The sequence below is a fragment of the Chinchilla lanigera genome, unplaced genomic scaffold, assembly GCF_000276665.1.
Source record: "Chinchilla lanigera isolate Chin_1 unplaced genomic scaffold, ChiLan1.0 scaffold00144, whole genome shotgun sequence".
Taxonomy (NCBI): domain Eukaryota; kingdom Metazoa; phylum Chordata; class Mammalia; order Rodentia; family Chinchillidae; genus Chinchilla; species Chinchilla lanigera.
This window is the reverse complement of record NW_004955545.1, coordinates 1,265,995-1,292,237: the sequence shown is the minus strand read 5'-3', so window position 1 is coordinate 1,292,237 and position 26,243 is coordinate 1,265,995. Positions and strand designations below refer to the sequence as shown.

At 48.5% G+C, this 26,243-nt stretch overlaps 1 protein-coding gene across 3 annotated transcripts in view; it reads left to right on the top strand.

Annotated features, from left to right (window-relative positions):
* Kcnn3 (potassium channel, calcium activated intermediate/small conductance subfamily N alpha, member 3) overlaps positions 1 to 26,243 on the top strand; it is a 161,950-nt gene that overhangs the window by 81,952 nt on the left and 53,755 nt on the right. For all 3 annotated transcript variants that reach the window (XR_001232197.1, XM_005411527.2, XM_013508360.1), the window contains exon 3: positions 11,326 to 11,744. Coding sequence is in view for 2 of the 3 variants with exons in the window: in XM_005411527.2 (XP_005411584.1) it covers positions 11,326 to 11,744 (419 nt within the window). In the remaining variant the exon portion in view is untranslated. The remainder of the gene's footprint in view (positions 1 to 11,325; positions 11,745 to 26,243) is intronic.

The window sequence follows — 26,243 nt, the reverse complement described above, 5'->3', positions numbered from 1 at the left end:
CCACCACGCCTGGCTGTGACATCATCTTGTGTCCATCTAGGCAGCCTGTCTTTCTTGCCCCTGTGGCTGTACAGTGACTGAAAAGACCATCTGTCCTCAAGAGCCCAGTGTCAGGCAGACAGAGACCCTCTGCCAAAGTGGCTGAGATGACAGCAGCTCAGATGCTGAGATGATTGCCCAAGAGGAGATAGATGCTTAATACATGAAAAGCATGGGCTCTGGGTTCAAATCCTGTCCCTACCACTTACTTGCTATAAGGACTGGGAGAAGTGAATTCATTTGTAGATGAGAGATCATAATACTTTTCTTATGGGGCTGCTGTGAGGACTAATAGGATTAATATAATCCAAACACAGAGAAACAGAAGGAACAAACTGGGCAAAATAACCTGTTAACAGGTTCTATGGCCATTTGAAGAAGGGAGGGGAAGGCTTTGGACATAAAGAAATGATAGGGAGATAGAAATGCCATTTTCCCTGATTTGATTATACACATTGTATGTGTGTATTAAACTATCACACTGCAACCCATAACTATGTGCAATTATTATGTGTTAATTAAAAAGAAAAAATTAAAGAAAAGAAAAGCACTTTCCAAATGGGCATCCTCCCCCTGGTGGACCCTGAGGTGGGGTCCGGAAGATCTTCCCTGAGGGTATGTTTTAAGTCACAGGGCGTTCTGGTCAGCTGCAGGGTGGGACAGACACTCCACCTGGTCCTATACCCATTTCTTCAGCTCCCTGGGCTGTTCCCACATCCCCAACCTCTATTTTCAGTTGCTACAAACCCCCTGAAGCCAGGGTTGAAGAGACCCACACCCCCCCCCAGCGCCCCGTTCCTGCTCCGGAAGTGGGGTGGAGCCTTGATCAGGATCCCTGCAGCCTAGCCATCTCACCCTTCCCCACTCCTTCCCCACCCCAACATCCAGACCTGTGGAAACTTAGCAACTTCCTGAGGAGAGAACTGGGCCTGAGCAGGTGCTCAGAAATCTTCACTGCCTGATCTGCCAAGGCACAGAGAGAACCAGAGCACCTGCTGGCCTGGCCCGAGACAGACAGGCCCCAGGAGGTCTACCCAGCGAGCCCTCAGCACCGCTTGGGGCCAGAACCCAGGGTTATGACTTTGGAAACTATCTGTGCCGGCTGTAGATTATTAGCTAAGTGGCCTTTAGCAAATTACCTCATTTCTCTGAGCCTCAGTTTCCCTGTCTATAAAATGGGAATAATATCAGCCCAGCATGTGGTCCAGGAGTAAGTGAGATGATGCTCATAAAGCTCACAGTTGAGGGCCTGGTACCCACGGAGGCTCCAGTACCCGGTGTCTGTTGTCTCTGTTCCTGATGTGGTGGCACAGCTCCCTCCCCACTGCCCCTAATCAGCACCCCCAACATTCTGGTCCTTTCCCAGCTGCCACTTGGGAATTGGTTCCAACAGCAGAGAACACAGGACCTGGGCAGTCCCAGAGGGAGGGACATAGTCCTTCCCAGGGGCGGGAAGAGGCCAGCGAAGCCTGTTAAAGGAATGACAGTCCATCCCGATGTTCAGGAATGGGAAGGAACTCTCTGGAACCAAGGGGCAGAGAGGAGCAGTTGGTACAGAGCATTAGAGGGACAGCAGCTGGGGATGGTGAGTGGCTGGGATTGGCCGGAAGGAGATGCCAGGGGTGTGGCCTGGCAGGTGACAAGGGAGGAGACCTTTTGCCAAGCCCGGCCAGGAGGGTCCACTTATCCAGAGCTCTCTGGGGAGCTGTGATTAGGTTCTAGAGAAGCAAGTGACAGGATTTGGATTTTGTGTCGAAACACTCACCCTGGCAGCTGAGGGTGGGAGGGGTGGGGGACATGCGGGGTCTAGGGTGTGGCTCCTGAGGTCACTGTGGCTTTACTGCTTCAGATGGAATGGGGCACAAGCTCCCAACCTGCGCAGGAGGGAGGGACCCAGCATCTCTCCAGAGGGCTCTGCCAGTGCTTAGAAACGTCTGCGTCCCTCTCGGCAGCTCCCTGATGCCGCACGACTCTTTGCTCAATTCCCCACCTTCATCCTAAACTCAGTGACCCCTTTGGGCATCACGTCACTTCCTGTTTCCTTCATTCCCCAAAGGACCTGTAATCAAGGGCCCCAGGTTAGCCAGCTTTTCTGGGAGTCTGGAGCAACAGGAAGGGGCGATGTGGTGGCACGGCAAACAAACAACGCTGAATTTTGCATTTTGTTCATGGAAGTAATGCGGCCATTCCCGTCCCTTGGGGAACTCAGTACCAGCCAGTTCTCTGTGGGCTCCAGACACCTTCCCAGCATGGAACTGGCCAGGGCACCTCTTGGCCGTGGCCTCCTCCTGATCCCACAGCCTATGACCTCTGCACCCCGGGCTACATTCTTCTTGGTCTCTTTAGGCAGATAAATTAAGCTGTGTTGGTCTCCTCCGAACCCTGTCCAGCTTTGCCCAAGTGGAATCTTCTTCATGAGCGAACATTCTTAGGAGGCAGATGGGCTCCTAACTGAGGTGTCTCGTCCCGGGTAGGGACTCCACCCTAGATGGCCACAGAGATCTAGTCACCGGGGGACGGGGACCAGGAGCCAGAGAAAGATGCTAAGCGGCTGTTCTCTCCATGGAAATGGAAGCAGTGGTCCCAACCCCACACACAGACCAATCTTCGTGGCTCATTTCAGTCAAACGCGGCCGCCCAGTGTGGTGCACACGCAGAATGGAACTGCGGCCCGTTTTAATTGTATATTGATCTTGCGGTCAGTGAAGATTCTTCTGACAATGAGCATCTAAACGGGGAGAGGGTGTCTCTCTACTAAAACAGCGAAGTCCACACTGCCTAGTCCCCGACAGTGCAGGTTCTGCCCTCCAGGCTGGCAGCGAACAGGCACGAGATGTGGCTGGAATCTGTGGAGTGCCGCCAAGCCTGGGCAGCTGATTTTTGTTCTCTGGGTTTAGCTTTTTATCCACAGAATGGATGTGAGATTACTTCCATGGAGGAAGCTTGTGAGGTTGTAGATCAGATGTGGAAAGACACTTGGCCTGGCCTATACTCTGGCTTCTGGTTAATTCTGACACATAAAGATGCTGCTATGAACTGAACTGTGTCCCCTGAAGTTTGTATGTCAATTCCTTTACTTTTGAGACAGGGTCTTATTATGTAGTCCAGGCTGGCTTTGAACTTCCTGTAGCCAGCAGTTCTCACAGCGGTTCTCCTGCCTCAGCCTCCCCTAGGATTATTGGTCTGTGCCACCAATCCATTTCTATGTCGATTCCCTAACCCCTAATGCTACTGTGTCTGGAGACAGGATCTTTGGGGCTAATTAAGTGTAAATAAGATCAAGAGGGCAGAGCCCTAATCCAATAGGACTGCGGCCTTACAAGAAAAACACCCCCTCCCTCCTTGGGCTCGCACAGCAAGAAGGCAGCTGTCCACAAGCCAGGAAGAGAGCCCTCCCCAGAACCCTGCTGTGCCGGCACTTGGGTCCTATCCTTGCAGCCTCCAGAACTGTGAGAAAATTAATTTCTGTTGTTTGTCACTCCGAGCATAGTTTTTGGTATGGCAGCTGCACAGGCTAACACAGACGTGTGTCCAAGCTGTGGGCGCTGTCTTTAGGCAGTGGTGACGTGGTGCCCAGGGCCTGCTGTGTGTAGGCCTGTGATCCCCTGCCCTTCAGTACAGCTCCAGCTGTGGCCGCCAGGCCCCAAAGATGGAGGTCCTGCCCCCTCCTTCACCTCCTCTGGCACCATCCCCCATCTCCTCTGACATTTCCCTCCCTCTCTCCCTCTCTCCTTCTCTCTTCTCTCAAACTCTCCACGCTGCATCCTGCCTCGGGACTTTCTCAGGTGTGTCCCCTCCGCTTGTAACACACGCCTGTGCAAGGCAGCTTGCACTCCAGGCTTCCTTCCTCAGGCAGCCTGGCCTTGCTGCCTGTGTACGAGAGTGCTGTCCGCCCCCCATGTGTCTCTCATTTCTTTTGCCCGGACTATTCTTTTTCTATCAGGCATCACTCATTAAAAATTAAATGGTTTGTCTGTTTATTACCTGTTTTCCTTCTCTGGAATATAAGTTCTGTGAGGCTAGGGGCTTGTCTGCTTGTCCTTGCTTATCTGCTTGTTCTAGAGCTTCGCATGGAACTATTACATAATCAGAACTTAACTCATGCCAAATGAATGAATGAACTGATCAGGGTTAAGCTCCACAACTGTGCATGCGGTGGCCTTGAACTAGCCCCCAAGCCTTTGATTTCCAGCACCCGTTCTTATTCCGCATCACCACCAGAGGGAAAGCAGCTATCCAGTGGTTTTTTCAGCTAAAAGCTTCTGTGGAGGGAACAGGGACTGCTGGAGAGATCTCTCTGTGCTGCGGGCAGAGCAGAGGGAGGCCACTGAATGCTGCTCTCTATTCTTTTCATTAGAAAGCTGACTCTGTCTTCTGTGTTGGACTTGCATGAAAAATCTTATTAGAAGAAATGGTTCTGCAACTAGGAAAAAATGGAAAGACATAATTTGGATCCACCTCTTCATGCTATAGAAGAGAAATGTGAGGTCCAGGAGGGAAAGAGATGTCCACCCGGGATAGTCAGTGGCAGAATGCTCTATCCCCAACAGCACCAGAGAAATTCTTGCTGTGTGAGTGAAAACTATTAGGTTCTTCCAATTCCGTAATTTGCCTCTCTTTCTCTAAGAGTGGGGGAATAGGATAAATGATTTATGGTCACCACTGGTCTCTGTCAGTCCCAAATGAATTCCAGGCTCTGAAGTCCCCACAGAGATCATGGGTAAATCTGCCAGGGCCACTCAGAGCAAAGGGCCACGGTGAGACATCACACATGGTCCAGTGCCACCTGTCCCCACAAGTTAGTTTCAGATGAAGGGAATTTCTCCTTAGAAAGACACAGAGGAGGCCAGGCATGGTGGCGCACACCTTTAATCCCAGCACTTAGGAGGCTGAGGCAGGAGGATCATTTGTGAGTTCGAGACCAGCCTGGGCTACAAAATGAGTTCAAGACCAGCCTGAACTGCATAGTGAGCCCCTGTCTCAAAAGGACAAAAAAAGAAAGAAAGAAAGAAAGAAAGAAAGAAAGAAAGAAAGAAAGAAAGAAAGACAGACACAGAGGAAACTGGCAGGGACCCCTTGCTCTGAGAGTCTTCTTGATGATAGAATCATAGACCTTTCCGGTAAGGCCCATAACTTCTCATCTCTGTTAGAACCACCTTTTTCCTTCAGCCTTTACTTTTCCTTCTTTCTTTTTCTTTTTCTTTTCCCTCCTCCTTTTCTTTATCTAGTCTATCCAGAGCATTTGCTTACTAGAAGTTTTATGTTCACCATCACTGCCGACCGGAAGTTCACTTCATCACTGGTAATCAGCGCTTGTCCTCAGGGAAGCCTAATTAGGTATTACAGGACTTTTGATGTTGTTTCCATGGCAACTCCCATAGGCATGGTGCGCATGCAGAATATATGCTCCAGAGAGTTTAAATTTATTTACCTATACAATATATATATTAGTAACATGTTAAGAAAAATCTGGATTTTTAGAAAATCTGTAGTTTTTTTCTCCTTTTGCTTTTTTTCTTGAAAATATGTACTAATTAATGATGGAAATTTTCCCTGAAGTTTTTCTCCCATAAAGAGGAAATAGTAGAGAACACAAAAGGTTTTTTTTTCTCTATATTTTCTCTCCTTTAATTTAGAGAAATTCTAGTTGTGCAAGAATGAAAATTTTTCAGGTCGGTCAGAAAGTGTCCAAGCAGGATCTCCCCTGATAGTTGAGAACATTTTATTAAAAGATTTTGCTTCCATTAAAAACCTGAAAAGCCTCACGCTTTTAGAAATAGAATGAGGGGTAACTAGTGAATCCGATGAAACAGCTCTAAGCTTATTTATCCTTAGGGGTAAGAAACAAAAGTGGCCAGGCTCCCTGAAGCTCTCCCTCTGCAGGAGGCCTGCGGGGCCTACAGGGCCTGCGGCTCTGTCACAGGTGACCTTGTCTCCTGGTCAGGACAGCCTGTCCTAGGCCCCGCGGCTATCACATGGTGGGCTCCAGAAGTTCCAGATGAACTGGCCTGTCCTGCGGTGACCAGATGGCTCCTCCTAGCTGGCTCCATGGTGAGCTGGTGAATGACAGGCCTCTCTGTGAGAGGTTGTGTTGGGAAGCCAGCAGCCCTGTCACAGTGAGCTGACGGTGCTGGCGGAAGGGCTTGGGTGGCCATAGACAGGAGCCACAGGCAGAACTCAGGGGTCTCCGGAGAATTCCTGAGTAACTGATGCCATTTTCTTTGATTCCCCCCGTGGCCATTCCGAGATGGAATGCCCACACTGACTGACCACGTCGCTGGCTGCCAGCTAATCAGTTTATTCCCCAAATCTGCCAACAAACAAGATTCACTGTTTCCAGACTCCATGTAGTCATCCCTCCTGCTCCATAAATTCTATTTTGCCTTTGTTCCTTGATTCTGTCTTCCAGTGAACTTCTGCATGTCTGGGAAAACATTTTATATGCAAAATAACTGAGCTACTTGCACAATAATTTGTAAGTGCTTTGAGTTCTTCTTTGACATCTGAAGTGTGTTGTGTTTATAGGGTGGGCTTGGGATGGGGAGGCTGGGAAGGTCCTGGCCATGGTCCCTTCCCCATCCAGTTACCAACCACTTGAGAAAGACAGGCTCCCAGTGGCTATAAGGTATGGGGACAGAGAGAGGCATGGGTTTCTCCCAAGGGGCTGTGGCAGGAGGATCTAAAGGAGGAACGAGGGTGGGGGAATGGTAGGCACATTGCCTAACTTCTAACACACATGCTAAGTGTTTGTGTTATTTTTGGTATAGATTAGTGTTATTGTGTAACAAAGACCCCCAAACTTAATGACTTAAGATAATAATCTTTAAACCCATGTGTCTATTTTCTGGCCTCACCTGTGGGGCCCTGTCACGAAGCTGGTCCAGGACAGAGCTGCTCGAATGGCTGGTAGCTGGCATTTGCTATGGGCTGGTGACAGGGACAATGAGGCCCTGTGTCTACAGTGAAATCCATGACACTGACATTTTTTCAAAGCTCCATTGCATTATATTTTCTAATTTCCCATAGGCCAAAACACAGGGGCAGGTTCAGACTCAAGTGGTCAGGAAACAGACCATGTCTCTTGCTATGTGGGGAGGAAAAGTCACACCTATGCAAGCAAGTGGACAATGGGAGGAATTTGTGGCCAATTTTGTGAGCTACATACCAGGTGTTTCTGATACCTGCGTCAGGTGCTGCCAAAGCTCCATCTTGCCCAGGAAGCGTTCTGGCATGGGTCCTCAGCCTGCCTCTCTGATTCGAGGGCCTCTTGAGGTTGCGAGCTGAATCACGGGATGTGTGTTCTGTTCATATTTATGTCCCAGCAGTGTCCTAACCTAGTTGGTTCTTACTGATTGTTTTACTGATTTGAGCTGAGTTGAGTTGAATGGAGTTCATTCTTTCCCCTAGTTACCAGCTCCTTAATGGCAAATTTGGAATCCGTCTGTTGTGTAATAATAATACCAAAGCTCTTGAGATGGTATTATTGCACAGAAAATCCTCCAAGCACTCAGAAACCCAGGTGAAGTAGCAGGAGGATTCGGTCTGAGCCCTCTCTGTTCAGGGCACTATCTGAGGAAAGAGGGGCCACTCAAGAGCCCACGGCTTGGTGCTGAGCACCGCGTCTTCAGGCTGACTGCGTCCTAAATGAGTGCATTTCCAACTTAGGCTGAGGAGGCAGAAGGACCGAGCAACTGGGAACCTGTCTTTCCCTCTGAGAAGCCATGTCAGGGGGCTGCCTGTCAGCCCCAGGCCCCCGAGGCTTCTCTCCTTGAGGGCTCCCTGATGCTCCCTGCCCCACCCCACGTTCTGTCCTTGGTGCCTCAGTACTTTTCCAAAATCCCCCTGAGGTCAAAGTCATGTCGTTCTGGAAGCAAAGCTGGTGGCAGAGACCAAATCCTGGAGGAAAACGGTCCTTTGCAGGATCATGTGCACAGCCCCCCTCCCCTCTCTGGTCCAGATTTGCTTTAGAACTTCCTAAGTCTTAGCAATCGCGGGGAACAGTTATTCCAGATTGGACCACCCCCTGGGAACAGGTGTCCTTTCCCATGGCGCTAGATGAGTTGTATCTTCTGTACTGGAGTTTCCATCTGGGTGGCTAGCAAGGGCCAGTCTGCCCTGTTCTTCATCTAACGCAGTCATCTCTCTTCCCACCTCTTTATTCACCACAATTCAACTGACCGCCCACAGCGTGCCAGGCATCATTGCCGGCGCGGGCAGGAGGAGCCAGGCGTGGGTCCCAGCCCAGGAGGGCTCTTATGCACTGAGAACACATGCCAGGTGGGAGGCGCCAGAGAGAGTCTGTGCAAAGCCACCCAAATATGGCGCCTCAGAGTGCACGGCCCCGTGGGGGTTGTCTACTCTGTCCTCTCATTCCTCAGAGGAGGACACAGAGCCTAAGAGATTAGTTGTCCAGGGTCACGCAGTAAGCGGTGGTCACTGATCGCTACATAAGCATTTACTGAACACTTACTATGTGCAGCAATCTTGGCTGGGCACTAGAGATAACACAGAGAACAGGGACACTCCACAGCCCTATCCCTTTGGGGCTTCCACTGTGACTGGGGAATCCCAACCCTGGCTATACTTTAGAGTAACTTAGGGAGCCTTAACAAAAATCCCAGTGTCAGAGCACCACCCTTGGAGATGCAGACATACTTGGTCTGAGGTGGCATGGGGACTTTTTTTGTATCTTTTTTCTTTTTTTGAGTTAGGGTCTGAGTTGCATGGGGATTTTTAAAAAAGATCCTCCAAGTAATTCAAGCAGGCCACCAGGTTGAAAACTGCTGGTCTAAATGAAGGGACAGGTAAAAACCTGGTGAAGACAAATACATGAATAATTAAGATGTGTTCTTTGCAAGGAATGGCCAGGAGCTGAGTGAGAAAACAGCAGGATGGGTACCTGTTATCTGCCCTGAGTCTGAAGGGCACAGGGCCTTATCTGAAGAGCTGTGATTCCAGGGATCAGAAAGGTGTCCTCATATGGGGCAGCTGTGAGGCTTTCTGGAAAATCACCCACTCTGCAGGTCCGCAAAGCACTGTGGCGAGGTCCCATCTAGCTGGAGTTTTGGTTTTCAGTCTAAAATATTTCTTCCCACTCTCCTTCCCTGAACACCCCCATGCACGCACACACTCACAGGTGCACCCACTTATACTTTATGAATGCCCCCCAGGCCACGCAGCTTCATAATCCCTCCCATTTTTGGAGTAGTCCCACTTGTTATCTGGGTGGGCTATTGGAACTGGTACGGATCCAGTGGGGCATGCAGCATCAAGCTCAATATTCCCGTGACGGAAGTGAGAAGCAGGCTCCGAGAAGTCACCGGCCTGAGATATCAGCTAAGAACTGGCCGTGGGAGACATCAGTCTGGCTCGCCAGCCTCCAGCTCTACTCCCTATGTCATGCCCCCTGCCCTGTGCCAGGAAACCCAAACAGAGGCAGGTGAGGACACAGCCCTGGACCCGTGGCCTCCTGTCCAGCTAGACAGACCTGCTGATGCCCCGTCCTTCCTTAAGATGGCACAGGATGCTGTTCCCTCCCCATCGAGCAATCAAAGGTATCAGTTGCTTATTGCTTCAGTTCCTGCCCTGAGTGAACCCAGTTACTATGGTAACTGGATGTAATTCTTTATTACAAGGTGGATGGTTTTAATTTTGTGTTTGAAGACTCTGGCCAGACAGTCACGTTGCTATGGCTTGGCTTCTCAGGCGGCAGAGGGAACCCTTGGCGTGGTCATTAGGGATCTCTAATTGACAGGGGAAATCCCAGACTCCTGCACTGGGGAAGGAGGAGGGCTGTCTCCCACTGGTGCTGGGCTGGTGTCCTCTCCTGTTTGGTGCCCTAATCAGAAAGGTGATGTTGGGCCGCTCAGCTAGTTACTCCATGGTGGCTTCTACTTCCCCATCATGGGGACCATGCTCTACCCCAAGTCCCACCTCCCCAGCAGATAGAGGACCCTCAACAGGTTTGTTGAATGACTGAATGAGTGAACATATAAGTGATCTTCTGTAGCTTATGGAGCTCTTCAGCACTCATTATGGCTCTGTACAGTCATAGGGCAGAGAGAAGGGGAAACTGAGGCTCAGTGAGGTTCGAGCCTAGCTGTCCCCCTCCTTAGGCCTTTTACCAGCAGCCTACAGAGTTGCCTGGAACTTGCCCTACAGCAGACAGGTAGCAAGGAGAGCCCACGTCCAGATCAGGTGTCAGATGTGATGGAGTTCCTTTGATGGCTCCTGTTTTACCCTCAGAGGCTACAGGCCTGGCAGTACAGGGCCTCTCTCCTGGGTCCTCAGATAGAGGGTTAGGGATGCAGCTCTCCAAGGGACACCAACTGGGTGCCCTACAGTTGAACTAGTTTTGACACTGCACCTGCAGTTGGCAGTAGATGCCACAGGTTAAGGGGCCAACCCCACCACACAGCTCCACTTCAGAACCCCCCCCCCCCCGTGGTCCCAACCAATTGGTTATAAATCCGGGGTCCCATGAAATCTTCCTTAAATTTGATTGCTTTGCTAGAGCCTCACAATGCTCGGGGACTATGCTTACTGCCTGTGACAGAAGACGTTCAGAGGATGCTGACCAACAGACAGATAGAGGTGCGCAGGGCATGGGGCGCTGCGGGGCACAGAGCTCCCATGCCCTCTCCAGGTGTGCCACCTTCCAGCACCTCCATGTGTTTCATGCTCAGCAGGCCCCCCAGACCCTTCCCCTTTGGGGTCTTCCGGGCCTTACTGTCTAGGCATAACCGATTATATCACTGACCATTGCCAGTCAGTGGACCTCCCCTCCAGGAGGTGGTGGGGCGGGGCTGAGAGCAGATTCTCCTGGCTCCCGCTCTGCCCGAGGCCGTCCAGAGGGCCCAGCCAGCAGCCACCCTACTAGCATTCCACAGACAGTTCCTTGGAAATACCCTGTTCTGTACGTCTGGGTGTGTTTGAGGGGTGGGAGGACTGGGGCTCCAACCGAGGGCCTCACCTTGGACTAAGTAAGGGCTCTACCCTGAGCCATATCCCCAGCCTAAACCTTCCTATGGTTCTAGTGGTCATGTATCTAAAGCAGGGCAAAGACCAAATATATCATTTCTTATTATAAATCACGCTATGCAGAGAGGAGAGTGAGGCCCAGAAAGGGAACATGTCTTAGCCAGGGCCTCAGGCTGGGCCCATCCAGTGCTCCCCTAAGGAGGCCCTGAGGCTCAGGCTGACCACCCCCGGCCCAGCCTGCCCAGCTTTACCCCATGCTGCTGTGCGTCCAGTCCTGACCACACTAACGGGTTCTCTTCCCCACAGCTCTTCGTGATCGACAACGGCGCGGACGACTGGCGGATAGCCATGACCTACGAGCGCATCCTCTACATCAGCCTGGAGATGCTGGTGTGCGCCATCCACCCCATTCCCGGCGAGTACAAGTTCTTCTGGACTGCGCGCCTGGCCTTTTCCTACGCGCCATCGCGCGCGGAGGCCGACGTAGACATCATCCTGTCCATTCCCATGTTCCTGCGCCTGTATCTGATCGCGCGGGTCATGCTGCTGCACAGCAAGCTCTTCACCGATGCCTCTTCGCGAAGCATTGGGGCGCTCAACAAGATCAACTTCAATACCCGCTTCGTCATGAAGACACTCATGACCATCTGCCCCGGCACCGTGCTGCTGGTGTTCAGCATCTCGCTGTGGATCATCGCCGCCTGGACCGTGCGTGTGTGTGAGAGGTACTCCCGTGGGCGCCACTTGCTGTCCTCGCCTCCTGGGGGCCCCTAGCCTCAGCTGGGACGGGGAAGGGCTGAGGCTCAGAGGTGTTGGAGGTGTATGGTCTGATGCAGGGGCAACCATCTCCAAGGAGAAAATGGGAGAAAGGCGGGTGGAATTGGGGCTGAATATGAGTGGGAACATGGAAATATTGAAAACAAGGTAAACTGGGAAAAACACATACAATTTTCCTGATTTTCTCTTCCATCTCGGCAAACCAATATCAAAGCCTTCTGGCTGTACCATTAATCTTTACTCATGTACCCTAATTTTTAAAGGCTCTGAGAAGTCCTGCAGTAATGGAACGTGTTCCCTTTTGTTTACTCTAGTTTTTCTCAAAAGTTCTTGCCCACAAATCCTTTTCATTGTACAATATTGCTGATGTCTTGCTACTGGAGATCCGGTCCATATAGCAGCATCCGTGTCACTGGGGGTTTGTTAGAACGCAGAGCCCCAGCCTGAGCCTAGAACTTTGGAATCAGAGTTTGCATTTTAGCAGGTTGACACCAGGATTTGTCCTCACTTTTAAGTTTGCGAAGCTCTGTGCTGACGGGGTAGACTTTGGGAAATATTTTACCAGTAGGAGGCTGACGGCTTGGCAGTGATTCAGGGAAGTGGCTGAAGGGAGAGAAGGGAGATGCGGCCGATTCGGGGCAAGGGCTCAGGACACAGCCAAGTTCGGGACTGTTGCTACCTCCTTCCTCAGCCACACTTAAGCTGTGCACTTTTTACTCCCCTGGCAGTCAAGCCAGACCCTGGATGTTCATTTTAATTAATCTGGTTTCGCAACTGGAGTCTGAACTTAGGTTAGCAACATGGATTCTGCCCCTAAGGGCCTGTGAGATGTAGGGCAAGTTACTTTACCTCGCTGCGCCTTGGTTTCCTCATTTTTAAATCAAGTTCACTTGGAGTCGAATGAAGATACGTTCACTGCAGCGAGTTCTGTCATAGCAGAAGGCCTGTAAACCATCCTGTTTAACGTACACAGGTCCTAGTAGTTGTCCTTAATTCATCAACACAAGCTCATTGCCAAATCTTCCACACCCCCAGTGTCCCAGCAGAGAGAAAACAAGACAAAGAGAAGACTGAGTCAGACACAGCTCCTATGGGTGCCTTAGAACCATGTTTCCTCCCTGTTTAGAGACGCCTGCTAGTCTGAATATTTCTTTCAGGCTTTTGGTCTGAGGGAGAGGGTGCTCTGGGCCGTGACCAAGGACCTTTAAGGACTGGCACAGCGTTGGGAGACTTTCCCCACACACGGAGCCCAGGCCACACCATACCCACTGTCGGAGCCCTACCACCTTTCTCTGCTGGATCAGAGAAAGACTGTACTTAGAGGTGTTATCATTGCTCAACAGGTCAGATTCCTGTGAAAGTCTCTGAGACGCTGAGAATTGGGAGCAAAAGGTTTATTGGGGCTGTTACTGGGGCGCAAGGGAAGCAGGGCTCTCTTCCTGCAGTGGGGCAGCATGTGCTTGGCTTTCCACCCATACTCCTCATGCTGTCTGGACTCAGCAACATTGCGCCAGTCACTCTGGCCCTGGGCAACTTTCTCATCTGTATGCTGGGGACAATACCTACATTACAGGATTTATTATTAGTGTCAGTGAGGTAATGTGCATGTACTATACTTGACAATACAATGGTAATAATGGAAATTAATAATAACAGTAGTAGCCTAGGTCCCTGTGTAAATCTTGGGAATTTTATGGCTTCCTTCTTGTAATTAGAACCAACCAACTCCTATCATTTATTGGCTTATACTCTTGCTGTTTTCCTTTTTCATTGATGGGAGTCAAGTTTTCTGACAATGATCACATTGAATTTGCATGGCCCTCCAAGGTATTTGAAATCTTCCTTGACTTCAAATCAACCCTCTTTAGCTTGGATTTGAGACAGTCAACCAGGCTGAACAGGCAACAATGTTTGTCCAAGTGAGTTTCATTGATTATTATAACTGTCATAAATATGGGTGACTATTTTTTGACTGGAAAATAAGACAGTTTCCAAGTGTGTGGTATGCCAAATACTTCCTTCCACTTTTTTGCTATGAATGACCCTCATTGCCAGGGGTGTCCCCTATGACACTAGGCTTTCTCTCTCTGCAAACATGGGTCTTTTCTTCCTAGCTAAGTTCAAGGCAAAGGCCTAGGGGGACAAAGGGCAAGCTAGAAATTCTCTTGAAATCTTTTTTTCCTCTTGAGAAAAGATCATTTGGTACAAAGTCTTCTGCTTTGATGCAAGAGTCTGTGGTGTGCAAGGACCGGACATTGTCAGCGCATCTGCCTTTGGGGAGCAGACCCTGTGCTGGTTCCACGTAAAATGCTTTGTCTCATCCCTGCCGGCCTTCGCAACAGACAAAAGTACCTTGATGTCCCCGTTGTAGAGTTTACTGATGTAAAGCACCTGCTCGAGGTCACAGAGCCAGTAAGTGACCAGAATGTGCACTGATCCTGTCTCTGAACTTCATATTTGTGTCATCAGCCAGGCCGGACCCTACCTTGCCAAGGGCCTGTGGCCCGGACTCTCCAAGCAATTTGTTGGCTCAGGCCACAGATCAACACTTAAATCTGGCCTTGCTCATTTGTCTGCTTCTGATGTCTGAGCTCTTGGCCACTTGGTCACAGTGTCCTCAGGTTGACTTCTTGTCTGATACAGACACAGCCAAGGCATCACCCTGCCCCTCGTAGGACCCAGGTCTCACTCCCTTCCCTGGGGGGCTCTGTTGATGCTTGGTCCTCCTCGGGGAGCTGCCCTCGCTGAAGGGCAGCAGGCAGCTGTAGACTTGGTCCAGCTCCTTTGCCTCCAACAGGACAGGTCCGGGCTGCTGAGGGGCTGCTGAGGGCCTCTGTCACCCCTGGATTAGAGTTAGATGCCTGCCAAGGCCGAGCCCTGCTTCCCTCGCACCCAGTAACAGTCCCAATAAACCTTTTGCTCCCGACTCTCAGCATCTCAGAGACTCTTGCAAGAATCTTATCTATTGAACAATGATAACACCTCTAAGTACAGTCTTTCTCTGATCCAGCAGAGCACTCCTCTTATAAAGACCCACCAGTTTCGGGGCTGGGGATTTAGCTCAGCGGCAAAAGCGCCTGCCTGGCAAGCGCAAGGTCGTGAGTTCAGTTCCCAGTACCGGAGAAAAACCAAAAAAAAAAAAAAGACCCACCAGTTTCTTTTAGAATCAAGCTTAAATGATCTTTGTCCCACCCTATGTCAAATAATAAATAAGACTGGCAGACACCTTGAGCCGGGAATTATTCAACCAGAGACTAGTCAGAAGCAGAAAGCAGGGGCCAGGACAGGAGTGTGGTGTAGAGAAGATGGCCTTGGTCTCTGTCAGCCTGATCTGACGGTGAGTCTGTCCCGTTTCACATTTGAGAGGGGAGGGACTTGTCCAAGGTCACACAGCAGCATGGCAGGTTCTAGAGAGGCCAGTGCTGCTGATACCCAGGGCAGAGCTTGCTTGCGTTCCAGGTGGCTTTCATCAGCCTGGACTTCTCTCCAGTTGTGTACACACACTTCTGAAGTTGCTATGGAAATCCCTCTTCAGCAAGACACGTTTGAAAAGACATTTCTTATGTCTCGGGTTGGCTTTTATGTGACAAAGCAGGTTTTTCACATCTCCTCCTGCCACAAAGGGAGGGGAGTCAGTGATGGTGTCGAACAGCTGGGGTGTTGGGAGGGCAGCTCCTGGTTGCCAGGAGGGCAGTGACAACATCGGCCTTATTTTGCTGGGACCCTGGCTAGGCATTACATCACCAGTGTGAGGCCTGACAGTTGCAGCACTCCCATCTTCTGGGATCCTTCTGGCTGCCTGCCCACCTCCCACAGCCTCTCAGGGCCTCCGGAGGAACCTCCTCATTAAACACTGTCAAGCACCAGGCAGCCTCACGGGAGGCGGGACCAGCGGAGGCCCCAGGTCCCTCTGCAGCAGGTCGGGGCTTTCCCTGCATGCCCTGTACCACAGCCAGCTCTCATTTTCATGTTTATCTCCTTAGAGGAGTGGCAGGGCCTCCGTCACAGTGATCCAGTGGGCTGGGTCTTGCTTTGTAAGTGACCTTCTGGGCCTTTTGAGCGAATCCCTTTGGGATCTTCTCTCCTGAGGCTCCACGGTCTGCACCCAGGGTGTCTCAGTTTCTCAGGCATTCCAGCCTGTCAGCAGGGTTTCAGTGGAGGTGGTGTGAATTTTCATCTTTTCCTGCCTATTTCCTGGTATTTTAGTGAGGAATTTGGCTTGGCCTCTAGAGTTGGAGAAAACAGTCCATTCCATCTTTCCTGCAAACAGAGCCACTACTCCCATTGTATGTGTGTTTTTGTTTTTGTTTTTCTTCCAGTACCAGGAATCGAACTCACAACCTTGTGCTTGCCAGGCAGGCTCTGTGCTGCTGAGCTAAATCCCCAGCCCCCACTACTTCCATTGTAAGGGAGGTAAAAAGAGGCTTCCTCCCTCCAGCCCCTGCCTCACACTTCCAAGTCTGCTCTGGCCAGCAGCAGAAAGCAGGAACACAGCCCCGCCTCTGCCTCTCTCCTCTCCACAGCTTCCTAACACCCCTGACAGGGGACTTCGACTCCTAGAAAGGAGTAGCGGGTGGTCTACAGGATGGAGTACATTGCTGAGGGTTGGTGGGAGCCCCAAGTTGAGCCTTGCAGGTTGAACAAGGCTGGGAAGAGCCTGGGAACAGGGGGGCTGAGGACTGTGGTCCTGTGGCTCTTCTGGTGAGGTGCAGCTCCATGGGGAGTTCCTGTAAGGACCCCGGAGGACCATGGGAACAAATGACCAGCATAGTTATTTTATCTAAAGAAGTTTAGCTAACATTTAATATACAAATAGGAAGAAACGTGTGCAGTTTATAATCTATGTGTAATGGGAAGAAGAGTCCACAATTTGAAAAGTTTGCACACCGCTGGTTTGCAACCAGTGTACTAAGGATGAGAAAGTATTCCAGGGCCTTGGAGAGAGCCAGCCAGACCCAGAAACCCCGTCCTCTAGCTGGAGAAATGGAAAAATCGGCCCCTCCACAGGGTAGCGGGGTAACCACTGCCTTCCCGCTGTCTGCACCAGGTTTGGACAGATCACTCACAGAGAAAGGGAGGGGCCTGAATCCTATTAGGCCTCTGCAGTATTAAGGCGGAGGAGAATAGTCCTGAAGATGCAGAAGAATGTTTAATGATGAGATCAAAGGCAACACTGGAAGATTCTTGGGTATCCCTAACCACATAAGAAAATCAATCTTTTTGTTGGAGAATAGTGTGCAGCTATGAAAAGAAAATGTATCTGTCTTGCATAAGCACATAGTTTCATTGTTTCTGCAAAAGGAAAATCCACATTGATGACAATGAATTTTTTAAAATGTGGAATATATGGAAGATAACAGTTCTCTCAGAATTCAAAAGAAAAGAGAGACAGGATGAATAAGGTAGAGTTGGAGGCTATAAAATCCCTATTAAATCCAACGATTATTTATTTCAGAGGAAATATCCTTTAAATTTGTATTAAAGTCCAGAATAATGCAGGTAAAAGAATCAAAGATGTATATGAAGAAAACTTTTTCAGAATTGGCCTTGCTGAGAGACATGAGAGGCCAGTAGAACAGAGTAGGCAGATCAAAAAGATTTCCTGCTTCCTAATGAGAAGGGTGAAGGGAGCCAGACCTAAACATATTCTAAGAAATTCTTTCTCTGGAAAAATTATTGAGTCAGAAGGTTAACAATTCTAGGGGAATACAGGCAACACACAGCTGAATTTTCCTCAGGACTTCTAAGTTCTAAGAGACATCAAGATACCTCCCCAGGGTATTAAGTTTGTGATCCACCATGTCAACAAAATAGGAACAAAAGTTATTCTTGGAGTTTCTTGAGCATAAAAGGGGAACAGCCTCTACTGGAGTGGCATCAGGGGCTTGTATTCTAGTTGAACAAATGATAAGTCACGAAATATTAGTGGGATGGTGTGAAAGTAGACAGAGAGACAGCCCTGAAACCAGGCAAACATGAAATCAAGACCACATTTATCCATAGCTGCAAAACCAAATTCTAATGATAAAGAAAGAGTAGATTTTGGAAACAGTAGATTCTAGAAAGAGTAGATGAATAAAAATAAAAGCTCAGTAGTAATTACAGGATTGTAAATCCTCAGATTTAAATTTGAGAGAAAACGTCTAGAAGGGACGAGTAAAAGCATTCTAAATTCATCATATAGAAAAGATGAGTTTTTTCCAAAACCCACCACCCAATTTTTAACATAATTATGGGAATATAGTTTAAATCATTGTTTAAACCTAAAAATAACCACAAGTAGAGATTTTAAAGAATAACAATAGCATCAGCCATGAGTTCCTTATCCTAATTTATGCTATAGGTCTATGATGCATGGGGTCTGTTATATCTCTATTCTACGTGTGAGAAAGTTGAGACACAAACACGTTAAGCAGTGTGTTCTGGGTCACACATAAGCCTGAGATCGCAATATCTTGACCCACAGGCTCATTTTTCCTTACCTACAGAACGTGTACCTTTCCAACAGACAACACCAGAGGCCACACAGCTATATACATATGGAAACAGGAGGGAGAAGCTTCAAGCAAAATTTATTTCTATGCTGCTGACAAAAGAGGTACCTAAAACAGCAGGACCCAGGGGGAAAATGATGAGGAAATATTTATTACATAAATGCAAATCAGAGGGCAATAGAGTAGAAATCTTCATTCCTTAAACCATGTTGAATTCAAAACAAAGATCATTAAACGGTCCAAAGGAACCATTTAATATGGATAAAAATATACACAATAAAACTGTGAATCTTTATGCAAAAAAGGAGATCAAGAATCTGAATTATTAATTGTTTTAATTAATTGAGAAGTATTGAACTTTGTAACCTATAAACAAATAATACATCTTCTTTCTAAGCATCCATGAAACATTTACAAAAATTGATCAACTTCTGGGTCATACATTGAGAAACATTAGAAAAATTGCTCAGGCTGTATTCTGTGACCACAAGCCATAAAACTTTAATTAAAAGGAAACTTTTGGGCAATATTTTTAAAGCAATCTCCTCAATTACAACTTCCTCAACAGAGAATCCAAAACTACCATTAAAGGCTATTTACAAACTTACCTCAGTGTTGACCTTTCGTATCAAAGCTCAGAATGTGACCAAAGTTGTACTCAGATGAAAAATATCCTTTAAGATTTTATTATTAAAAGTGAAGCGGGAAAACAAATGGCATTTATTACAAGAATAAACCTCAGGAGAGCGACTAAATTTATAGCAAATGCAAAAACAGATATTAAAAAAAGACAGAATGTATAAATAAATCCAAAAGGTACCAACTTTTAAAAAATGTAATCAAATTTTGTTGTGTTATAAAATATAAACAAAATTATAAATTCTAAGGGAGAATGACTATTGCTTCAGAGAATGTTTTAATAAATAAGTGAGAATAGCTTAACTCTTTTGGAAGAGCAGACCACTGAGGGTGCTTTATTAGATATTAAAATATATCATAAAACTGAGCGTAATTAAGTCCCTCTGGCATTACTGAAAAATCACTAATGACAGATCGATGGAAACTAATGGAACACCCTGAAATAAACTCCAGGATGTAGGAGCCCAATATGAGAAAGAAAACCAATTAGGAAGCCATGGATTATTCAATAAATGCTAATGGGGAGACTGGAAGTGTGGATGAAAACCCAAATTGGAGGCCCACCTCTCACTCGCCACCGAAGTGAATTCCAGGTGGACTAAAGAGTCAGATGCGGAGGAAGAAACATGGACAGGATCCAGAAATCAAAGTGAATATTTAATCAGTCCTGGAATGAGAAAGAACTGTAAGGCATAAAAATCTCAGAAGAGATGAAACATGAAGGAGAAAGCTGGGGTATTTGATTACATCACATGTACAATTTTAGTTCAAAAATATAAACTTGTTTAAAAAGCGAATGTTACCTAGGGAGGCGGTTTGCAGCCGATATGACAAGAGGTAAAAATCCTGATTATACAAACAGGCTTTGGGAACCGGTGAGAGCTCATCTCCCCGCTGAAAAGGACAACCACGAAGAAAGAAATACAAAAAGCAAGAAAAGGAGATACACAACATACATTCAGCGTCACTAACCAAAGAACTGCAAAACTCCAAGGAGAATTAGGTTTTGCTCCCCTGGAACTGACAAGCACTTAAAATGGATACAACTGAGTGTGGGGAAAGTTCTTACCTGGTGGGGTGTGGATGGGTTGTCTCTCATACTGCGAGCAGAAGGGAGACTAGTGCCGTCTTTCTGGACGGTTTGTCACAGGAGCCTTTACAAGTTTGTAGGCAACTTTAATCAAGTAACCTTTCATCCAGGTAGCTGCTTTATTGTAGTAAGCAACTTACGTCATGGTTCTTTAGCATGATATGACTTCTAATAGTGAAGAATCGGAAACCAAGTAAATACCTAGATTGAAATGGTTAAGTAAGTTATAGTGCATGCTGTAGTCAGGGATTTTGCAAGGGGAACAATACAATACAGGGCACACTTTATAAGATTATTTTATAATAGTCACCCAAAGAGTCATACAAGACAATACAGGAAATCTATCCACACACTAAAGACCAAGGAATTTAGCTGAGGGCCTGGAGCCCATGGCAATGTCCTGCATGAGCCCCGCTGAAGACCTAGAGCCCGTAACAGTGCCTCCCACGAGTCCAACTGGAGGCCATGAGCCCATGTCTCATGCAGGCCTGTTTCATAGGTCTGTGCTGGGAAGGCCCAAAGGTCAGTGGTGGAAGCTGGAAAGTCTGTGCCAGCAGGATGAAGGATCTGCGCCAGCAGGCTGAGGGATCTGAACTGGAGCCAGGAAGCAACGCTCAAAGTAAGAACCAGAGCTCCCTCCAAAAAGTACCACAGCCATCAGCAACAGTGAGATCCCAAGCTCCTCCCAACGATGAGGAAAGCCCTTTCCCATCAGGAAAGCCAACTCGATGAGCTTTTCCAGGAGACTGAGCAGTGCACCATCTTCCCCTCTGGAGCCAGGAAGTGATGCTCAAAACAAGGACCAGAGCTCCCCCAAAATGAATCGTAGCCATTCTCAGCGACAACAATGTCCTGAGCTCCTTTGACAATAAGAGTAGCAGAGTTCATCAGGAAAGCCAGCATGACAAGCTCCTCCCAGAAAACCAACAGCTCCCTAAAGCTTCCCAGCAGCTTCCAACAGCCTTCTCTTCTTCTTCTGCAGTTCTGCCTCTTAGGTTGCTGGCAACGCCGACTTGGTGGTTGACTGGCAACTCAGCTGGGTGTTACAAGTAGACCACCAGTTGTCAGTCCACCAAGTGCATCTGTAGATTGGGTTGTTAGGCAAAAAATTTAAAAATTAGCCTTAGACGATAAGAAGATGAGCAAGTTGTCACCATATAATATTTGAAAAAGGCACATACAAAATAGTTTTATATAGAATGTCACCCTTGTAAAATACATAGATACATGATATGCTTAGAAATGACTGGAAAGTACGTATTAAGGTGGTTTCTCTGGGGATGTTACATGTGATTTTGTTTACTATATTTTGTTGTATTTTCTACAATGAAAATGTATATGTACATATTTTATCTTTTTAATGGGGAGAGGTTGGGCTTGTTTGTTTTTTTTTATATCCCCAACAAAGCTCAACTTTCTTCTTTTGCTTCTCTTTCTTCTCTTTCTTCTTTTTGCTTCTCTTTTTCTTCTCTTTCTTCTTCTTTCTTCTCAAGCTTCTCTTTTCTTCTTCCACAAGGACTCACGGTTTGTATCAACAGGATTTGGAAAGTAAAGTTGAATGGCTGAGTTTTCACATTTAATTTTCCCTCAACAGCACAGCAAAAGTTCTTTTCTAGATAGGCATGGTGGTACATACCTGTAATCCTAGCACTCTGGGAGGCTGAGGCAGGAGGATCACAAGTTTGAGCCCAGCCGGGCAACTTAAGGGACACTGTCCCAAAATAAAAAATAAAAATATCAACAAATAAATATAAATGGGGCTGGGGATGCAGCTCAGTGTGAGGGCACTGGGTTCAGTTCTCAATCTCTCTCTCTCTCTCTCTCTCTCACACACACACACACACACACACAGAGAGAGAGAGAGAGAGAGAGAGAGAGAGAGAGAGAGAGAGACAGACACAGTTCCTTTGTGAGGCATTCCCCTTCAGATCTAGCTTTAGTAGACAAGGTCCTAAGACACCATGAGCCTGGATCAGGACTCCCTCACCCCCAAACAGAGTCTCACTTAGAGCCCCTCTGCAGCCTGGGATGTTGACGGGAGCACCCAGAGCCCGTGTCTGGGCAGGTGGAGTGGTGTGGGCTGGGTGTCCGGGTGTCCGGGGCACCCTTGTTTGACTCCTGGGCCCCTGTAGCGCCTGCAGTATCAGTAGTGCCTCATCTAGTAGGGAAAAGCACAAAATACTGCCAGTTAGAAAGAAAGAATATTGTGCAATCAAAAGAAAAAAAGAGAAAGAAAGAAAAATGCAAAGCCAAACCAGAGAAAGGGCAACTGGGGCATTAAGGAATAAAGACTAGGGGAATGTAAAGCATGTGGTTTTCTCTTTTCACTAACACAGACTCCCCCATCACCTGGGACTTGGCCCCAGCACCCCAGAATCTGAGCTAGGAGGAATTTGGGCAAGAGCCTGCTACCTCCTTAACCGCTGCTTATTGCCCAGATGGGGACCTGTGGGGACCTGGGCATCTGCAGGGACTAACCCAGGAGAAGCAGCACCATGCACCTCGTGCAGACCTTGCCCAAGCTCAGGTTCGGTCTAGTGTCCCAAGCCATCTGTTCTGGGGCTCGTCCTGCTCCAGTCCGGTGGGACCCCTGTTCTGATTCCAGGTGTATGCTGCGTCCCCATCTTCACCGCTTCACAGCCCAAGTTCTCTTTCTGATTCAACAATTCTTTCTTTCTCTCTTGCAGTAGTGTGTGTGTGTGTGTGTGTGTGTGTGTGTGTACATGCTGTTTGACACTTCAACATGGAAACTGTTAATTTGTGGTTAGCCTCTTTGTACTTTTATTTATGTTAAATATTTATAGGTTAATTGTAAGTTGTGTTGTAATTAAAGGATGGCATCTCAAGAAATGGAGAAACTAGAAAATACTGTAAAACCCGTATTGTGACACCTCGAGTTTGAGACAGGGTTGATGCAGAGTGAACACAATGTTTTGTGAGAAACTGTTTTTCAGTCCCGTCAGCCCGATCACCCCATCCTGTCGTGTGCTTTCCCACTGCTCTTACCTGCTGGGAGGTGACCAAAACGACTGTCTTTGGTCACCAAGAAGTTCACCTGAGGGGACCAGCCTGGAGGGTCACCCCCTTTCTCCCTAGAGTGATCACCTCCTTGCCCTGCCAGGGACAGCTCAGCTGGCACCATGCTGGATGTATAAAGGGGAAGTTACTGTTCCTTACAGTGGCTGCCTCAGGGCATTCAGGCTCAGCTTGAATTCTCTGGTGCTAGAGAAAAAGGCCGTGGCCCTTGGAGGGGACACTGCCAACAGTCCTGCCGGATGAGGTCCCTGGAGGGGCGAGGTGAGGAAGGGAGGGGCTCCTGCAGGCGTCAGTCACATCTATTTGTGGGGATGTTGGTCAGGACAGGAAATCCATGTTCTGTCAGCTTTTCCATTTCTTGACTTTTGGGTTGTTTTGCTTTCCCCTTGGGCGCGCATTGTGCCCTGTGTTTCCAGCCCCGGCCGTGAAGGACTGGCTCCCTGGCTCCCAGCTCTGCTGTCTCACGAGTGCTGTCCCTCCTACCTGTGCTTTTCCTCCTCCCCCACCTGCCCTGGGCTGAGCCCACTGCCCAGCAGGTGTGGTGCTGGCATCTCTGCCTCACGGCACTGCTCCCGGGAGGGCTTGTCCTGGATGTTCTCCTCTGTCTAGTCCAGACGCCTCCATCCCCAGGACTTGGTCCCGCTCCCTCAAGCCGGGCGGGACGCGACCATGGGGGAGATCATGCGGTCTTACTTGAGCCTCCTGTCATGCTGCTCTGCTAGATGCCTCCTTGCCTTCTGTGCCATGCCCAGGAATTTAGGGGTAACCAAAGTCCCTGGAGCCCTCTGTCCCTCACACACCTGAGCGTTTTGTTCTCTCCAGAGGCTCATGGGAGCTACCTGCTCAAAAAGCCCCTGCAGTCCCATCCGGACAGGTCTGGGTGGGCTCTGACACCCCACAGTTGAGGGGTACAGAGCCTAGTTAGTAAAACTCCTTGTGAAAATGTTGCACAGGTTTCAGCCACACCAAGGGGAAAATTCTGGGTCATGATCATGCCAGAGGCCTCACCCTGGGCAGGGGGTACAGCCTGAACCCAGGGCAAGGAAACCAGGCGCCAGCCCTGGTTCTACTTTTCCTTTGCACAGATGCCTAACTTGATCAGAGCCCTGCAGCCTCTATTAGACACCCTCTGCGGTAGGGATTTCATTACTTTAAATGGCTGCTTTATTTGCAGACAGCTGTGACTTAGAACTTTTTTTTTTTTTTTCAGTACTGATAATTGAGCCCAGGGCTTTCTCACTGAACTACATCCCCAGCCCACTGTTATCTTTTATTTTGACACAGGGTCTCCCTAAGTTGCCCAGGCTGGGCTCAAACTCGCAATCCTGCCTCAGCCTCCCACAGTGCTGTTACTACAGTCGTGCACCACCACATCAGGCGTATCTCCTTAGTATGGTGAAGATTTGACTCCTTATACTTCCTGTCTTGAATCCTAACCCTGTTCTCTGTATCCTCTGTATCCAGCAGTGTGGGCTGGTGGGCGTGGGCCTCATACATGCTTGCGAGCAGATGACTTGGGGTCAGGATAATCCCCAAAAGTCCTTGGCACCAGTGTATCATTTACCACGTGGTGAGTGACCTTCATTTCCTTTCCACTGAAGGCTCCTAAGTACTTGAAGACAGCTTCGTCCTCGCTAACTAGATCCCTCAAAGGGCTCGTCTGGTCAGACTCCATCTTCCTGGTCATCTGTGTTCCAACAAAGTGGGGACCCAGGCTGCACACACAGTCCCAAGTGTTAGGCGGCCTCCCGTTGCCTCAGCAGCTTGAGAGTAGCCCATAGGGAAGGCCGGGACTCCCAGGCATACTGAGAATGACAGCGTGGGGGCCAGGTGCACCTCTGCTTAGGTGTGGCCCTCTGGACCCTCCGTTCTACCACCTCACATTCTACTGTCGACTCTTCCTTAATCAGCTGCGAAGCCCCTGTTTAGCCTGAGTCCTGCAGGAAGCAGCCTGCACTCTGCCCCATGTGGCCACTGCCGAGGCAGGACTCTCGGCTTTAGCAAGGGCTGAGGGGCCACCTAGGGACCCCTTTTTCTCTGTCTTGGTTTTCCTGCTGGTAAAACCAAGGGTTTCCAGGCTCCAGCAGAGGAGAAATAAACCATTCACAGACCTCAGGATGGACTTTCTGAGGGGAGGGTGCAGGGTGTGCCAAGAGCTGTGCTGCCAGGAGCTGGGCACGTGGAGTCACTGGGAAGAGAGAGGAATGGCTGAGCCCGTGGGTGTGGCAGAGCTGAGCTACCGGAGGGGCCAGGAGACTGAGAGTGGAGGCCCTGAGGGTTCGAGCTATGTGTACTTCGAAGAGCTTTAAACAGGAGAGAACCGCCATCTGGTTCATTTGGAGACTACGATGGGGTCACCCTTGTGAGTCATTGAGACAAGAAAAGTATTAGGAGGACAAAGGAGGCCATTGTAGCAGGCCAAGCAGGAGACAAAAGTGACTTAGCAGAGGGTGGGGGCAGTGTGTAGTTCTTGAATACATCCTTGTAACAGGCCAAGAATTTTATATGTGTCTTTTCATGCATTGATGTCCCATACAAAGTCTATGATGAACTCATCATGTTTCCCCTAAATTCTTCCTCTGCATCTCTATTTTTGTCTTCTTTTTCTCAGAAACTTGATCAGTTAGTATTAGTTTTTGGCTGCAAGTAATAAGAAACTGAAAATAACAATAGCTTAAAGAAAATAGAAACTTCCCTTTCATACAAAAGAAGACTGGAAAAGCAGGGCACCCAGTGGGGTCAAAGTCACAGGCTCCTTTCCCCTTGTCCTCATATCCTTCATACATGGTTTCTTCTTCATAGTTTAAGAAGGCTGCTGGAGCTCCAGCCATCTATCTACCCTCTAGTCAGTTGGACAAGGTAAGTGTTCTTTGTCTTTAAGAATATTTCCCAGAAGGAGCCAGGTGTTGTGGACCATGCCTGTAATTCCAGTACTTGGAAGGCTGAGACAGGAAGATCACTGTGAGTTTAAGGCCATCCTGGGCTACTTAGTAAGTTCAAGGCCAGTCTGAACTACATAGTGAAACCCAGTCTCAACCTCCCCTCCCCACAAAAAAGGAACACTTCCTGGAAGTAATACACATGGCTTCCATTCACACTCCTTGGTCATTCACACGGCTGGAGAAATGTAGTCTTAATAACTGATAACCATTACTCATTCCTGGGTTGTCTTACTAATAAGAAGAGGG